At 36.6% G+C, this 19028-nt stretch overlaps 1 protein-coding gene across 1 annotated transcript; it reads left to right on the top strand.

The window, feature by feature from the left end:
* The first annotated feature begins 9615 nt into the window (after positions 1-9615).
* LOC104245283 (uncharacterized) lies at positions 9616-10254 on the top strand. Its single transcript, XM_070152315.1, has 2 exons — positions 9616-9687; positions 9886-10254. The coding sequence occupies exons 1-2, from the start codon at positions 9616-9618 to the stop codon at positions 10252-10254; spliced, it is 441 nt and encodes a 146-aa protein (XP_070008416.1).
* The last annotated feature ends 8774 nt before the right edge of the window (positions 10255-19028 follow it).

The following is a 19028-nucleotide window of genomic DNA, read 5'->3' as shown; positions in this document are numbered from 1 at the left end:
TTCGAATGCGAGGCATGTGACTTCGAACACTGGAAGTCTTGTGCCCATATTGCTTCTTCACTGGTAGAAACAATTTGTGAACGATTAAATAATCTTTCTTCAATAATGGAAGGAAGGCTTGCCATCGAGCCAAATGTTATTTAACCATCCACATAGCCATTTACCATCAATGTGAACATTTAGAGCCTTGATATTTAAAGGTATTTCCTTTGCCAATGATGCTCACTTCGTAGTATGCTTTCCGTTGATGCCTCGTTAAAAACCTTGCCAGAAAAACCCGATTAGTAAAAAAATTGCTTGAAGGAAAAAAGAGTGCAGAACATACTTTCAGTATTGGCAGGAACTATCAGCAATAGTACCTTTTGAGGTGAGTCACGTTCTAGTTGTTGGGTAATTTGACTCCATCTTGATTTTCTAACTCATATGATCCTTTACCAGTGATAGCTGAAACCCAGTAAAGACCTTCCCATATTGGTACCATCTTCTCAGAATTGATTTCCCGAGTGCTCAAAGTCACCTTCCTTAAAATCAAATCTTCTACCTTGAAATAATGGAGGTTGGCCCTGCGATTATAATACCTTTCCATCCTTTGATTTTGAGCTACCATCCTCAGGTACGCCAAGTCCTGGTGTTCATCAAACAAGTCTAGCTTTACCAGTAACGCTTCATTATTTGTTTCTTCATTTGTTCGAGAAAACCTTAAAGTCGGTTCCCCGACTTCCACCGGTATTAGATCTTCTGCGTCGTACACGATAGATAAAGGTATTTCTCTCGTGCTTGAATTCACCATTGTCTGATATGCCGATATCACTCCTGGTAGCTCATCAAGCCATTTGCCTAACATCTCCTAACTTCTTCTTAAGGTTTTGAATAATTACCTTATTGGTCGACTCTGTCTGTCTGTTAGCACTTGGGTGGTATGGTGAAGATGTAATTCTCTTGATTTTTAAATCTTCCAAAAACTTTGTGACTTTTGATTGTACGAACTGCAACTAGTTGTCACTAGTGATTTCTTTCGGAATTCCAAATCGGTAGATTATGTGGTCCCATATGAAGTCGAACATTTTACGTTCTTCTACCTTTTGGTAAGGACATGCTTCAACCTATTTAGTGAAGTAATTAGTTAAAACTAAAAGAAATCTTACCTTTCGGGGGCCCGGTGGAAAAGGAACAACAATGTCCATCCCCTATTTTATGAATGGCCACGGAGACAACACTGAATGCAAAAACTCTCCTGGTTGGTGCACCAACTATGCATGACGTTGACATTTGTCACATTTTTTTGAATGAATGACTTTGTGTCCTGTTCCATTCGCGACTAATAATAACCTGCCCGAATCAACTTTAGAACTAATGAGTCTGCACCAGAATGATTCCTGCAAACTCCTTCGTGGACCTCTCTCTTCACGTAGTTCGCCTCTGAGGCCCCCAAAACCGGGCCCATGGTCCTTGGAATGACCTTCTGTATAACAGCCCATCTATGAGGTAATAGCGAGTTGCTTTGGTCCACAGTGCCCGGGTCGCCATCGGGTCTTCAGGTAGTTTACCATGCCAAAGATACTCGATGAACTCGTTCCTCCAGTCCCAGACTAAGTTGGTTGAATTGACTTCACAGTAGCCGTCCACATCCAATATCGAATTTAGAAGTTGGACGACAGTACCGAAATCAGATCTTTTCATCTCTGTGAAATCAGATCTTTTCATCTTTGTGGATGACCCTAAATTAGGCAATGCATCTACTTTCGCATTTTCTTCCCTTGGAATGTGAATTATTGACCATTCCCTGAATCGTGCAAGCAACGACTAAACCTTGTTCAAGTATTATATGCGTTCTTCCTTTGTGTTGAAAATTACATACAGTTGGTTTACCACTAGCTGGGAGTCACATTTTATTTCGATAAACTCGAATCCTAGTCCCCGGGCTAGTTCAAGTCCTACAACCAAAGCCTCATACTCGGCTTCATTATTAGTTAATAGAACAGTTTTAATGGCATGCTAGGGTTTCCCCCGAGGGTGTGATTAGAACTACCCTAAGACCGGACCCTTTTACGTTGGAAGCTCCATCCATAAACAAGGTCCATGCTCTTGATGCCATTTTTGACACCAACACTGCTTCCTTAGCATCCAAAGGCCTTAACCCTGGACTGAAGTTGGCCACAAATTCGGCTAAAACTTGCGACTTGATTGCAGTCTTGGGTTTGTACTCAATGTCGAATTCGCTAATGTGACTGCACATTTAGCCAAACGGCCTGATAATTCAGGCTTGTGAAGGACGTTCCTCAAAGGAAAGGTTATCACAACAATTATCGGGTGACACTCAAAATAAGGCCTAACCTCTCGAGAGGCAATTACTAGAGCTAAGGCCAGTTTTTGAGGTATGAATAACGAGTCTTCACTCCCAACAGTATTTTACTAACATAATAAATAGGAAACTGCGTACCTTCTTCCTCTTGGACAAAAATGGCTCTTACCGCTACTCTCGAGACTGCTAGATATATTAACAATTGCTCGTCTTTCCCCTGTTTTGATAATAACGGGGGGCTGGACAGGTACCTTTTTAGGTCTTTCAATGCTTATTGACATTCCGGAGTCCATTCGAAATCTTTCTTCTTTTTCAGGAGTGAAAAGAAGTAATGTAAAGTAATGGCACTTTTTTGAGGATCTTTAGATGAACCTGCTTAGAGCTGCCAACCTTCCAGTCAGTCTATGCACTTCCTTCACACTTGTTAATTGGTTCGGAATGTCCTTGAAAGCTTTGATTTCGTCGGGATTTACCTCGATCCCTTTTTGCGAGACCAGGAACCTCAGGAACTTACCAAAACCAACCCCTAACGCATATTTCTCCGGGTTAAGTTTCATATTCTGCTTCCTCATAATGTCGAAAGTTTCTTAAAGATGTTTCAAATGATCTCTTGTATTTAAAGACTTTAATAACATGTCATAAATGTATACTTCCATTGTTTTGCCTATATGATTCTCAAACATTTTATTAATGAGCCTCTGATAAGAGGCTCCGGCTTTCTTAAGCCCAAAAGGCATCACATTATAACAATATGCGCCAAAGTTTGTTATAAAAGAGGTTTTTTCCAGATCTTCCGGGTTCATCTTAATCTAATTGTACCTGGAGTATGCATCGAGGAAACTCATTAGCTCATGTCCGGCCGTAGCATCAATCATTTGATTAATGTTCGGCAACGGGAATGAGCCTTTAGGAGATGCCTTATTAAATCCTTGTAGTCTACGCACATCCTAAATTTGTTATTCTTTTTAGATACTACAACTACGCTGGGTAACCATTCCAGATACTTTACCTCCCGGATTGAACCAATATTGAGTAATGTTATCTTTTTTTAACAACATGTTCCTAACCTCAGCTATCAAGCATTTCTTTTACCTTACCGGTGGAAAATTAGGATCCAGACTTAGTTTGTGAACTACTACCTCTAATCGAATACCTGTCATATCCGAGTGCGACCATGCAAAGCAGTCTATCGATTTGGTCGCATACATCACTTCCGGTACCTAAAAATATCTCAAAACCTGATGGGATTCCAATGACTCGCATTTATCGTCTTCATTCAAAAAAAGAGAAGGCATTGATTTCTGTAATTTCTATTTGTTGGACTCTTTTCCCTTGTTGCTGGAAATAGTTACCGCATTCATCTCCCTTGCCGCTGGTTGATATCCTCTTATTTTCTTGATCCCTTTCAGCGTTGAAAATTTCAATAACTGGTGATATGTTGAGGATACAGCCTTCATCTCGTGTATCCATGACCTTTTGAGGATTACATTGTACCCCATATTTCCATCCACCACTTCAAATCTAGTAGTCTTCATTACTCTCTCGGCGTGTGTGGGCAGCAAAATCTCACCTCGGGAGGTAGTCAGGCTTGTCAAGTTGAAGCTAGCTAAGAGTTTTGTCGCTAGAATGATGTTCCTAGTTAACCTCGCTTGCTCCAGTATTCTCCATTGGATGATGTTGGTTAAGCTTCCTGTATCAACTAAAACATGCTTAATTTTGTAATCTAAAACAGTGAGAAAGATTACCAAGGCGTCATTGTGTGACAGAAGAAGTCCGTTAGCGTCCTCCTCCGTGAAGGTGATATCATCTTCCGTAACATCTCAGAGTATCTTGTTATGAGTCATCGATATCTTCATTTTCTTATCTGCCAAAAGGGTTACACTATTGACTTCGTTTCCTTCGAAGATCATGTTGACAGTCATTCAAGGTGACCCTTCTACTACCTTCGAAGACTCCGCATTATCCCGACTTGCCATAATTGTTCTTGGCTCGGTCACTTAAGAACTCCCTAAGATGGACATTCTTTAACAATGTCTCCACCTCTTCACCAAGATGCCGGCAGTCCCCAATTCTATAGCTGTGAGTCCCATGGTATTCGCACCATAGACTGGGATCTATCTAGCTAGGATCTAATTGGATTGGCTTTGGGAACTGTGCTTCCTTAATATTCCTCATTGCCGATACCAATTCTACGAAGCTGATGTTAAAGTTGTAATCTGATAACCTAGGATATGCGGAGTCTCGGGCCCCTGGCACTTCCTTCTCCGGTAACGACCTGCTGTTCTAGCCATGATCAGTCCTTTTATCGGGAACAAACATATCCGATGCCTGAAACCCTTTGTTGTTGCGCCTATTAGTCCTCTCGTATAGTAGAAATCGATCTCTAGAAGACCGTCGATCTACATTAAAGTCGCTCTTAAACTTGTCCTTATTTTTGTCTCGACTCCATCCCTTGGTTAATACCGAAGACCCAAGCTGTTCGTTTTCTATCCGTGTTTTTGACTCATAACGGTTATGGATATCTGCCCATATAGTTGCCTAAAGCTCAAGCAAGCTCTCCTTTATTTTCCGGGAGGCATTAGAGCTCAGTGGATTATGACCCTTTGTGAATGCCTCCACTCATCTGGAACCGCCAGTAGCAACATCCTTTTTCTCTGAAACCGAATCACAAATTCTTGAAACATTTCGAATTTGCCCTGCGCAATTCTGAATATGTCCGCCGTTCTGGCCTAAATCTTTCGTGCTCCGACATGAGCCTTAATGAATGAGTCTGCAAGCATCTCAAAAGAATCAATTGAATGCTTGAGTAAGAGAGAGTACCCTGTCAAGGCCCCTTTTGTGAGGGTTTTACCATACTTCTTCAACAAGACCGACTCGATCTCATGTTGAGCCAAATCGTTTCCTTTCACTGCCCTGGTGTAAGTTGTGATGTGCTCATTCCAATCTGAAGTCCCATCATATTTTGGAATATCCGGAATCTTGAACCTCTTCGAAATTAGTTCTGGTGCTGCACTCGATTTAAACGGAACTGTGTGTATTTTTTTTAATTTTGACCCTTTAGTACTGGTAGCGCGCTCGAAATTTAATCCATCCGAATGTGAAACTCCTTCGCATTCTAATCCATTTGTTTGTTTATTTCTCTCAGGAATCTCATGAGCTAGGCTTTGAAAGGATCACTCCCATTGTTATTCCAGATCTGCTACCGGTCCCTCGGGCGTCGTCGAAATCGACTTCACCCCTTGGGGTGTTGTTAGCGACTTTCTGAGCCATTTGATTTGCAGGAACACTGGGAGGAATCGGGCCCCTTCCGTTTGCGTAATTGGAGGCGCCTGACAATGCTTGTTTTAACTCGGTCATCACCGGATCCTGCCTTGAGAGGTGATCATAATTGCTTTCTGTTGTTCCCTCAGGAGTTTGATCGTTTCCACGGCGTGTTCCTCCTCCGCATCATTGGGAGTTGGTTCCCGCACATGCCGACGGTACTGACCCTCTCAAACCTGGGTCGTCTCATCCCCTTTGTTGCGAGTCTCGCCGATTGAGTCTTGATGTTAGGATAATTCTTCGCTTGCCTCAATATTGTATGTGTTGTTGACATCATTAGCTGCCATGTCTGGTTTTTACTAACGAAAGAATCAAAACTAGTTAGTAATAAATGAATGAATCAAAGCAGTTATGCAATTATCTATGCCCCACGGTAGACGCCAAACAGTTTACCCTTAAAATGGTACAGTTAAATTTCTTACATAATTTATAGACAAGCGAACTGATTTGATCCGAAAAAAGAAGAGGAAAATAAGATTAGAACTAAGATTTAACAACTGAAATTAAAGAATATAAAAAGCTTGATCCCAAACGCAGCTTTTCCGAGAGCAGAGGCGGAAATAATATGAAAGCGATGATAAAGTTGTTAAATTAAGAGCAAAATAGTAAAGTATAGCCTTTTTGTGTAGAAGGTTTTATGTTCTTACAATGGTTGTTGTTCCGCTATTTATAGCTCTACCTACGGAAACAAGATCCTAGGATCAAACTACTCTTAAATGATAATAAAAGAATCATTGATAAACATGTAGCAGCAAGTTTTGAATGCAAATATTCTCTGCAACGGTCGCTTATTTAATATTAACGAATATTCTCTCATTGAATACTATCTGACGACAAACCTTTGAACTCCTACTGTCGACTACGTTCAATTCGGAACTTATCCGGTACCGGCCACACCCGTTGTATGCAGTATTGGTTGTTTCCGACTCGTCTTTGCCTATATTCGATTTCACGTTTCATGTTACCATTCGATCATCTATTATCAACCAATTTTACCCCGTACACTCATTATGAAGCCTCCACACATCGTTTGAAGCAAGACGACGCAAAAAGACTTTTGTTAAATCTGTTTCTGTTTTAGCTTTTTTAACAATTAGCATTTGTATTCGAAGCATTACGATATTTTTGTGCATTTAATTACCAAGTTTCTCATAAAGGTGTTAAAGAATTCATAGCCGTTGGTATACGAATTATGGAGCGATCTTTCATTTTCTCTTGAAAATTAGGAAGGACATGACTCTTATAGAAGCATTGGGTCGTAGATGTCTAGTGCAAAAAATAACAATGAAATATGTTACAATGGGTAGAATGAAAATAGTATTAAGTTATGCCAATTTGATAGAATTTGTGAACAGTTAAACAAGATAAGTAGAATGAATAGAGGACAAACTCATGCCGCTTGGATAGAATTTTCTGAATAATTGAATAAGATAGGTAGAAGGAATACAACTCAAAGTCATGCAAATCCATAATATTTTGTGAACAATTTAACAAGCAGCTAATTTGTGAATAATTTAACAAATATATGTAAAATAACTTATGATTTCAACTATTAGATTGCTTTCTTTTACAAATTAAACGTACATCTTTGATACGAATATTAGTATATTACTTGTCTATTACTGATACAGTAGATTTTGAATTTTGTGGAATTTTCCATCTCCATAACGAAGATTCCCCTTGTTATGGTTAAAAAAAACTTTTATAGGAAGTATATGTTCCAACATTTCCAAAATTCCCTCTATTCCAGCTCCATTTATCAATACTTGTTGCATATAAAAGGCCGAATGTTCTTTTTTTTTTTCTTAAAGGCCGAATTATAAAAAATCAATTAATCATGGTCTTGTCTTTTACCCGGTGATTATAATTCCTAGACTAATTTATCACACCTAAAAGATGGGATAAAATAATGCAAAGTTTGATGGGATAAGATGGAATATTCAGGATTAAGTCTGAAACTAAATTTATACTAGTTTGGTTGATGGGATAAATTTATACGTTACTCAAATATAATATAAATTTAATATCACACTTTATACCACCTTATCCCACGTACCAAACGAACCCTTAAGCCTTCAGTTTGCTGAGTTAACGGAGGAGTTGATGTCACAAAAGTGTACTTAGTCCAAAGTTTTCTCATTAAACTTAAAAAGGCCATTTTTACACAGTTGTCCAAACGGACAAAATCTGAATAGCAGCACAAAACTAGTCTAGTCGTGCAATTCACATAAAAATAGCACAGTATAGCTAGTTTTTGGACTGGTTATTCAAAAATAGCCAGCATTTATGAAGTCAATAAAAAATAGCCATTATTTTGCTGCAATAGAGACTGGTCCAACATAATATACTGGAGTTCGGTGCACATGTGTATGAACTCCAGCATATTATGTTGGACCGATATACTTTGCTGACTCCAGTATAATATACTAGAGACTAGAGCACCGGTGCTCCAAACTCCAGTATATTATACTGGACAATTATACTTGCTGGAACTCCAGTATATTATGCTGGAGTTCTAGTGTACTTATGCTGGAACTCCATCATATTATGCTGGAGTTCCAGCATACTTATCCTGGAACTCCAGTATAATATACTGACGTATTTTTCGGGTTTTGAACAGTGTTTTCGCTCAGATTTATCTTTACATGAAAAGTGGCTAAATTTCGATTACTTTTGAAACTGGGCTATTTTTGAACGACTAGTTGTAAATCTGGCTATTTTTGAATTTCTCCCACAATTCACCCCTTTCAGTAATTGAAATTGGACTAGCCCATAAGAGAGCGGCCCATTTCAGGTAATTGAACTTAGCCCAGCCAATTCTCAGGGAATCTATTTTTCGTTAGATAATTTTTAGTTTAAATTCAAGGAATGCATTTTCACGGAAAATATTTGAATATCTTTTTTTTAAATCAAAAGTCCACCATGGCGGGAGTGGGGGGTTTAGGCATAGACCCCGACTCGTATATTATCAAAAAGAACTAATATACGGAGAAGGACATAGATCATAGCTTCCAGAACATGGTGAGGAATGACATAAATTATCCTTGTGAACAACAGATGCCATGAACTCTGCCTAATTTGGGAGATTGCCTCCATAACAATTTGACAATTAAGCTCTAAACTACTGGATACGATGCCTATAGTTAGCAGCACTATACAATGTGCAAAATTATCTAGAATTGGCATAATTAATAACAAAATGGTTCTTCTTTGGCTTAAATCTGAAATTTGGGATGCCATCTTGATCCAGCTTCAGTAAGGATTGCACTATATCCGATAGAGAACTAGTATCATCCATTATAATCTGACATCTTATTGATTCTCCCAAATCAGCTAGTTGATCAGCCACTGTATTTCCTTCTCTGAAAGTATGGGCAATAACGAAATTACCTTTGCTAGAGAGTTGAACAATCTGGTCTTGTTGGACCAGAATCTGAAATCTTGGCTCCTAAATCAAAAAGCTGGTCAATACAAGAAGGCACAGTCGAAGAAGATGAAGAAAGAAAGAGATAAGATATGTATCAAATGACCTAGAAAGCAGAAGACCAGCATATTTTGATTTAGATATATCGGGCTGCATCACTTTTGGGCCAATAGTATCAATTGGCCCAACACACAACTCAAAAGCCCAAAATACAAGCTAAGGTCTGGCCCTTTTTTTGTTTAAAGATTCAGTCCATTTTTTTAATGTAGCACAATGGATACAGCTGGAAGGCATACTTAACCCTTCCAGATTTAAGAATCCAAATGCAATGTATAGTTGTACATATCATAGTGCAAATATGAATAGGACAACAATTAAGAATTAGACACTTGTATTTTTCTATAGCTGTAAATTGTACCTAGTTTATTCCCAAATTACTATATAAAATAGGCATTATGTACAACATATCATTCATTCATAGAGGAGAAGAATTCTCCTAATAGCTATCTTATACATTTCTTTCAGATTCTTCTTCTCTTAAATTGTCTTATCTTCTCTTTTTTTTGAAATGGCACCAAACTCCATAGATGATTCTTCAAATGTTTCTGCAGCTGGCACAGTTGCTCAACCAATTGCCATGGTAATCGATTCCACTCACCTCTATTACCTGTATTCATCCGATTCACCAGGAATGGTTCTTGTCAATTCAGTTTTTGATGGAAAAGGATATTGAGGTTGTTGTAGAGCCATAATTATTGCGTTATCTGCCAAGAACAAACTTGGTTTCATCGATGGAACATATTCAGTACCAGATGTTTCTTCCACTGACTTCAAACAGTGGAACCATTGCAATAATATGGTTATATCATGGATTTTGAACTCTCTATCCAAGGACATAGCTGAAAGTGTCCTTTATTCTAAAACTACAAATGACATTTGGAAAGAACTTGAAGTTAGATTTGGACAGTGTAATGGTGCTCAACTTTATCAGTTGCAAAAAAAGTTGAGTGATGTCGTGCAAGGAACATCTGACATAGCAGAATATTATACAAAGGTGAAACGGATCTGGGATGAGTTAGATACCTTGAACACTTGTGTGCATTCTGCTTGTGAATGCAACTGTGGAGGAAAGTCAAGAACTTCAAAGTCTCTTCAAGATGGCAGGCTCATCCAGTTCCTCATGGGACTTAATGATATATATATTTAGCTGTAAGGAGCAATATTCTGATGCTTACCCCTCTTCCTAGTGTCAATCAAACCTATTCTCTTCTCATTCAAGATGAGAAACAAAGAGAAATTCATGTTTCACAACATCCAGTAGAAAATGCTTTTCTAGCAGGAAATCAGCAAGCACATTTTCAAAGGTATGCTAATGGAGAAGGAAAGTTCAAAGAAAATCTTGAAAGGAAGAAGAATAACCTGGTATGCAACTATTGCAAGAAACCCGGTCATTCTATCGACAAATGTTACAGAATTATTGGGTTTCCCTCCACTTTCAAGTTCACCAAATCAAAAAGGTATCATGGAGGACCTCACAACAATGCAGCCATCAAGCATGAAGAAAACACAACTCAGTCAGCAAGTACAGTGGGAGAAAATACAGCAGGGAAAGGCATAACTCAAGAACAATACAGTCAACTCTATCAACTTCTTCAACAAGTAAAGGTGCAACAGGATGGGCGTATTTCTGATGCAAATGCCAGTGCCAACTGTGCTGGTAAAATAATCAATACTCCTAATCTATATTGTCTTTCTTGTTTTCTTAACATGAATTCTACCTCCTGGATAATAGATTATGGAGCTTCAGAACATATGACTTTTGACTATTCCATTTTATTTAATGTCAAGCCTATAACCAAATCTCTATACGTAAATCTCCCAAATTCATATAAAGTCAAGGTCAGTCAAGTTGGTAGTGTGCATGTTCTGCCAGATTTAACCATAAATAATGTGTTATATGTTCCAGATTTCAAGTTTAATCTAATTTCAGTTCACAAACTCACTAAAAAACTCATGTGTACCTTACTTTTCTCATCTTTTGGTACATTCTTGCAGGGCCATTCACTGAAGAGGCCAGTGGTAGTTGGTGAAGTGAAGGAAGGTCTATATCTACTTAAATCAGTTTCTTTAAGTTCAGGTCTAGTTTGTGAAGATCAATCAGTTTTTCAATCTTATTCAGACTGCAAGAACCTTAGGAAAGACATTATGTCTCATTTAGTTTCTTGTACTGCTAGAGTCAACTCTAATGTAAGCCTATGGCACAAAAGATTGGGGCATATGCCTCTACCTAGTATGCAAAATATATCCCATTTTCATTTTCCTTCTCTTGCCAAATTTAATCATCCTTGTGATGTATGTTCTTAAGCTAGGCATGCAAAGTTGCCTTTTCATTCAAGTAACATCAACACAAGTTCAACTTTTTAATTAATTCATGTTGATACTTGGGGGCCTTACAAGGTCCCAACTCATGACGGTTACAGATATTTCTTGACTATAGTCGATGACTATAGTAGAGGAACCTGGACTTACCTATTAAGAACAAAAAGTAATGCTTTTCCAGTTCTAAAATCTTTTCTAGTTATGGTAGAAAGATAGTTTTCCACAAAAGTTAAAATCATTCGTTCAGATAATGCTTTGGAATTAGGATCAGGATCTATTCTTTCAAAAAAAATTTCTTCTAATGGAATCCTTCATCAAACCTCTTGTGTTGCTACACCACAATAAAATGGAGTAGTTGAGCGAAAACACAAACATCTACTAGAAACATGCAGAGCTTTATTATTTCAATCTAATCTCCCAACCATGTATTGGGTGATTGCTTGTTAACTGCTACTTTTCTAATAAATCGATTTCCTTCTAGAGTGCTTGACTTCAAAACACCTTTTGAAATTCTATTTGGAAAAGTTCCATCTTATGATTTTCTAAAAACTTTTGGTTGTCTATGTTATGCCTCTACTTTACCTCATCACAGAGCCAAACTTGAGCCTCGATCAATAAAATGTTTTTTTCTAGGATATCCTTTTGGAAAGAAAGGCTACAAATTGTTGGATCTTCACTCTAGGGACATTTTATTTCACGAAATGTAGTTTTTTATGAGGAAATATTCCTATTTTTTTCTCCTTCATCTGAACCACCCATTTTCCTAAAGAAGTTGCTATTATTCAAGACTCAAATCACCCCTCTTAATCTGATATCCAATTTTCTTCCATTTCAAATTCTGGTCACCTAGCACATCTCCTAACTCTTCTCCTCTTTCAAGAATCATTTCCTCTCCACCTTCCATTCCACTTCAACCTGAACTAAGGAGGTCTACTAGAGAATACAATCCACCATCGTATCTGGCAGATTATGTATGTAATGTTGTGCACTTGACTAATCTAACTAATTTTTGTCTTGCAGTACCAATCTCACCTACTACTATGAATTTCATAGACCTCTCTCCTACAAACCAATCATTTCTTAACTCTATCTCTCACATCATTGAACCTACAAGTTTCTCCCAGGCAGTTTTACATCCTAGTGGGTAGGAGGCAATGGCAAAAGAACTTCAAGCATTGGAAACCAATCAAACTGGTTGAACTACCGAGAGGCAAGAAACCTTTACCTTGTAAATGAGTCTATAAGGTTAAATATAGATCTGATGGAAGCATTGAAAGATTCAAAGCTCGACTAGTTATCCGCGGGGACATACAAAGGGAAGGAATAGACTACACTGAGACTTCTAGTCCAGTGGTGAAGATGACCACTGTTAGATGCATTTTAGCTGTTGCAGTTAAAATGAATTGGAAATTATTTCAATTAGATGTCAATAATGCCTTTCTTCACGGTGATCTACAGGAAGAAGTGTACATGAGATTCCCCCCGGGATTGCCTTCACCTTTTAATAATCATGTTTACAAGTTAAAAAGTCCTTATACGGCCTCAAACAGGCTTCCCGACAATGGTACGCACGACTCACTGGTGCACTCAATTTCAAAGGATATTCTCACTCTCTTAACGACTATTCTTTATTTTTTAAGAAGACAGATACTGGAATTTCTATTGTTGTTGTTTATGTCGATGACATACTTCTCATAGGTGATGACCCTTCAGAACTTTCTAATCTAAAAGACTTCCTCGACTCAAAATTCAAAATTAAAGATCTTGGAGAAGCTAATTATTTTCTAGGAATGGAAATATTACGAGAACAACATGGACTGATTATCAGTCAAAGAAAGTTCACCTTGGAACTTCTTTCTGAGTTTGGTGTTCTTGATTCACGACCAGCCTCCTCTCCACTAGATCCTAGCTGCAAGCTTCGAGCGGATGTTGGCGAACCTCTTACAGACCCAACCATCTACAGGCGACTATTAGGAAAGCTCAATTTTTTAACCTATACCTGCCTTGACCTCTCCTTCGCAGTTCAGCATCTAAGCCAATATATGCAAAGCCCCCGTCAACCTCATTTTACTGTCGGATTACACGTTCTCCGTTATCTAATGTCTTCGCCATCACATGGGTTTTTTATGAATTCAGCCCCTTCTTTTCAATTAACAGCTTTTTGCGACTCCGATTGAGGGTCTTGTCCGGACTCTCGTCGCTCAGTCAATGGCTTTTATATCAACCTCGGTGGATCCCCTATTTCATGGAAATCAAAGAAACAATCTTCCATCTCACTTTCCTCTGCCGAAGCCGAATATAGATCTATGAAGAAGGTCGTTTCAGAACTGACATGGCTTGTTCTCCTTTTTACGGATATCTCGTTTTCACCCACCTTACCGGTCTCTCTTCATTCAGATAGCCAGGCGGCTATTCACATAGCAAAAAACCCTGTTTTCCACGAGCACACAAAGCACGTGGAAATTGATTGTCACTTCGTCCGTCAACAATTCCTCGCCAGACTGATCTCCTTATCGTTTGTTAAGTCAAAATCGCAGCTCGCCAACATCCTTACAAAGCCACTTTCGGGTCCTCTTCACAGGGCAATTGTCTCCAAGTTGGGGTTGTTTTGTCACCCCTCCAACTTGAAGGGGGGTGTTGGACCAGAATCTGAAATCTTGGCTCCTAAATCAAAAAGTTGGTCAACACAAGAAGGCACAACCGAAGAAGACGAAGAAAGAAAGAGATAAGATATGTATCAAATGGCCTAGAAAGCAGAAGACCAGCATATTTTGATTTAGGTATATCGGGCTGCATCACTTTTGGGCCAATAGTATCAATTGGCCCAACACACAACTCAAAAGCCCAAAATACAAGCTAAGGTCTGGCCCTTTTTTTGTTTAAAGATTCAGTCCACTTTTTTTAATATAGTTGTACATATCACAGTGCAAATATGAAATAGGACAACAATTAAGAATTAGACACTTGTATTTTTGTATAACTGTAAATTGTACCTGGTTTATTCCCAAATTACTGTATAAAATAGGTATTATGTACAACATATCATTCATTCAATAGAAGAGAAGAATTCTCCTAAATTTCTACAAGTCTATAATATGTTGGAGCTGCCAGGGTGCCTTCATTTTGTTATTAATCATATCAATATTCAATTTGGAATCGGATATCACATAGAGAAAACCCCTCTCAATGCATAAATTCATTCCATGTTTCCTATAGCCACAGTCATATTATTACTACATTTACCATAGTTTTCAGCATATGCAAAAATAAAGCGTCCAAGGTTGTCTCAGATAATACCACCTCCGCCAGCACTTCTCGAATTTTCTTTACGACAACCATCTATGTTTAGCTTCAGCCATCCAGAGTCAGGTTTCACCCATCTTATCATTTTGCTGATGATACTTTGTTTTGCCTTCTCCACTACATTGCACAATTCAAGCCAATCAAAAGGCAGTTGCACTTTAGGAAATAGACTGACTAGGAGCATGGTCATGGTTCTGCATAATAACAAATCTACCCAACAATGTGTAAATTCTCAAATCTAGATAACTGAAGGTAGGCATTGGAACAGAGCGGCATGAATTCCATTCTTTGCCTTAGATAACCACTATGATATGAGTAGTTGTCATTGAAAATATTCCAATATCTATTTATCGAATTCTTCGAAATCAAGAAATTTGAAATAATAACCGTTAACCAAAAAAAAAAAAAAAAAAAGAATAAACCAGAGATTATGACCGTGCATAAAGCTATATATGGATGTTGATTGCTGATATATGTTTCTCTCTCATTTTCGTACAACACCGTATTTTTCTTTTAATATTGCATGTACCTCCTTGAATGCTTATACTAATTCAATAGAATTTCCTGGAAAAAAAAGCTCAATAAAATATATTACACATATCTTCACAAATATGGTTATCACTTATTTATAATTATTTAATACATATTCTGACTTTAATTTGTCATTTATTTATGGTAAATAATTAGGTGTAAATATCCAATTTTTGTATTGACTAGTGACTATATGTCACTAATTTCTTCGATGACTTTTTTTTTTTTGAAGACAACAAATATTTATTAAATAACCAAGCCAAAATATAGTTACATCAAAGAAACATTTCTGTTATGTAAATGAGAAGTATGAATAGAAGCTAAATATGATGGATAAATTTCAAGTTATACGAGTTGCATACGATAAAAGCTAGCCGAACAAGAAAGTGATCCACTTTATTAGTATCCTGCCTAGTCCAGTAAAAGGACAAAGTATGGAATTGATATCCATTTTTTATCGCATGGTCACAATATGCCAATGTTTTTTTCATTTTGGTGGGGAAGGGGCTGTTAAGAGAAAACATGTCCTTTTTTGTTTAATATCTTTCATTTTCATCTAGTCAAATCAAACAAAAATAAGCTCAACTATAATGTTTATTTTACTTTCCTTTTATTCTAGTTTCCGAAACAAGGTGTAAAGTACTTACCATTTCTTTGTTTTTCCGTATCCCGTGAATATATTTTATAGCATTACCTAACTAGACGTTCACTTAATTATTTAATTGTATGTATTATTTATTTTTTCTATTTCTACTTACTTTCTTGTTAGGTGTTAGTACCCAAGGGGAAGAGAGTTCAATCTACACGAAACAAATATTGCTCTAATCATTGGATAACACCAACATTATCTACCCTACCTAAATATAATCAATAGCTATTGTTTCATGCTAGAATTAATTGGGTGTTGATTTTAATTCTAGCTGCACTCTATCGAGGCATAAGGGATATGATTTGACCACAATAAAAACGATGAAGAATAATGAAAAGCATTGGAATCCAAACGAAAGAAAATATGGGTTTGTCATTTTACTGAAAAACTTTTAATTTTTTGTTATTATTTTATCTATGACACTATTTTTTATTAGTCTGTTTAAAAAAAATTAGCATCTTATAAATTTATAAATAATTTAGTTTAAACTTTCTATTTGCCCTTAAAAAAACTTTGTAACCACACAAATATTACGACATATTCAATAGATCACTACGGATTTCAAAAATTCTCTATTCACACCGATATTATGCATGTTTAAGAGCACAAATTAACTTCTAACATCTTCCTTTCTTTCTTACATTCTATACTCATTCAAACTATGATGTAAATTGAAAATAAGAACAAATCAAGATTTACTAAGAGTAGCGTTGACCGAGTGGTTAATAAAGTGAAAGGAGACATGAGATCTTTTGTTCAAATTTCAATCGAGATTAAAATATATTAGAAGATTTTGTCTTATCTGCCTAAGCTTTGGTGAGAAAAATATTGTATGAGATTCTTTCCATTAACACCAAAAATATGAATTTGTCATTTATCCAACGGTAATCTGGTCAATAGAATGGATTGGTTGATAGGTGAATGAGGTCATTGCTTATTAAAGAAAGAATAACAAAACAAAAAATACCGTTGGGTAACACAAAAACATCGGAGAAAATAAAGGAGAAAAGCAAACTAGAACAAGAAAGTCATTAAAGAATAGCCAATGCATTGGACCTTTGACCAATCTTGATCATAAAGTGACTATATTTTCAAGTTTGACCATAACATGTAATAAATGTCAGCACTTCAAATCTAACCGAAAGTCGGTTCATAACATTCTCTTGGGTCCCTGCTGCCAAGACAAGTTCAAAAGGACCTCTAACACATGTCTGATTTTCAGTTAACCTCTTCATATACAGAAGCGAATTCAAAATTTAAAGTGTATGAGTTTCTGTCGTAATCTCAAATTAATATTCAATAATAATTAGATTCACAATTAGATATTTATAAATATTTAGTGAATTTTTAATAAAAATACAGAATATATACAAAAGTTACTGGGTTTTCGAGAATCCACGTACTATACTCTTGATCCACCACTGTTATATGTCTCATTGTTTTGATCTATTTTGGCTCACTAATAAGTCACTAGGATACAAGGTTAGCTTCCTCATATATCCAACATCTCTCAACGGTGGGTCCAACCAACTCAACACCAAGGTTGCATTCCCAGTAGGTTGCAACCCACTCAACACAAGGATACAAGGTTATTATTAGCTTGTTTGGTCAAACTTTTTTTTTCCTTTTTTTTTTGCCAAAATATTTTGGGCAAAAGTGCTTGTTTATAAAGTTAAGGTATTTATTTAGCCAAATTTTTAGAAGGAAAAAAGTGATTTGAGTAAAAGTAGAAAAATACACTATAGTTTTTGAGAAGCAAAAAACTATAGTTTCTCCCTAAAAGTACTATTTGAAAAGTACTTTTGAAAAAAATACACTTAAAAGTACTTTTTAAAAGCTTGACCAAATATTAAATACTGCTCAAAATTATTTTTTAAATTAATTAACCAAACATAAATTGCTTCTCACCACAGTACTTTTTTTGATAAACACTTTTGAGAAAAAAATACTTTTCAAAAGCTAATTTTAGAAGCTTGGCCAAACATGCTACTCCCTCTGTTTCAAATTAGATGACACATTTCGCTTATCGAGAGTCAATTTGACTAAACTTTGAAGCTAAATTGGATAAGTTGAACTCAAATATTTTAAAATTAAAAATTAGATATTTAAAAACAATACGGAAAATGCTATAAGTTGCAATTTTTCTTATGTCAATATCATTAGAAAATACTTTTTAAAAATATTGGTCAAATTTCACACGGTTTGACTTTCGATAAGCGAAATATGTCATCTGAATTAAAATGGAGGGAGTATATGTTTTTCAGCCCATTGTATTTAGTGATACTTGTCTGCTTTGAGCGTTGACTTGCACGACTTTAAAATGTGCCGCTAGAATCTGAGGATTGCTTCCTTATGCACTCAATATCTCTCGCGTTTTGCTGATTTAAATTAGCCTAGGATATTACAAGTTCCACTATACTATCAAATCCCTCTTAAATGGGTAAAAAAAATTGCCTTAGCGTCTATAAAGAGAAATAGACTTAGGCTAGGTAGAAAAGGTGACTAACGTTGTGCCCACAATTTGGCCTATATTCAAGACCAAACATGTTGCATGTTAGGTATATACGTCATGTGAAATGTTTCAATATTAATTGCTTAATTCATCAACATTCCAGCAGAGTTGCTTGCATATATTCATTAGTATTATGCAACAAATAGGAAATTATTCAAGCAATAAAACTCACCTTTAACCCGTAGGGTGATTGACAATACTCAAGTACGATAATAAAACGCTTTGATTCGTACATTACTTAGACAAAATAAAAATAGTAACATGTATAATTTTTTGTTGATGCGTGATGATAAACTGCAACTATAACTCTTTTTGTCGGGTCAAATATGTAAGGATATTTTTGTTGATGGGTGACAATAGTTTTGAAATAATTGTTAAAGAGATAACAATTTAATTGATATCTCACGTATGCAATAATGATGACAAAGAACAAAAATTCGAGTGTGAACCATCGTAGGAGAAAGAAATCAAATTGCTTAGTTCAACTGCACAATTTGGTAGTGGAATAACGTAACTACAATTCCATCAAGTTGCAATATCAAATTGCTTTTTCTCCTTCCATTTGAACACAAAATCAATATATAAATTTCAATTCCTTGGCCTCGTA

The sequence above is a fragment of the Nicotiana sylvestris genome, chromosome 7, assembly GCF_000393655.2.
Source record: "Nicotiana sylvestris chromosome 7, ASM39365v2, whole genome shotgun sequence".
In the NCBI taxonomy this organism is placed as follows: Eukaryota; Viridiplantae; Streptophyta; class Magnoliopsida; order Solanales; family Solanaceae; genus Nicotiana; species Nicotiana sylvestris.
This window is presented reverse-complemented; position numbering and strand designations above follow the sequence as displayed.

Bases quoted from the DNA above. Each gene is read 5' to 3' on its own strand.
- LOC104245283 (XM_070152315.1), top strand. From the start codon at position 9,616: ATGGCACCAAACTCCATAGATGATTCTTCAAATGTTTCTGCAGCTGGC. The intron at 9,688-9,885 runs GTAATCGATTCC...GACTTCAAACAG, and splicing joins TTGCTCAACCAATTGCCATG to TGGAACCATTGCAATAATAT.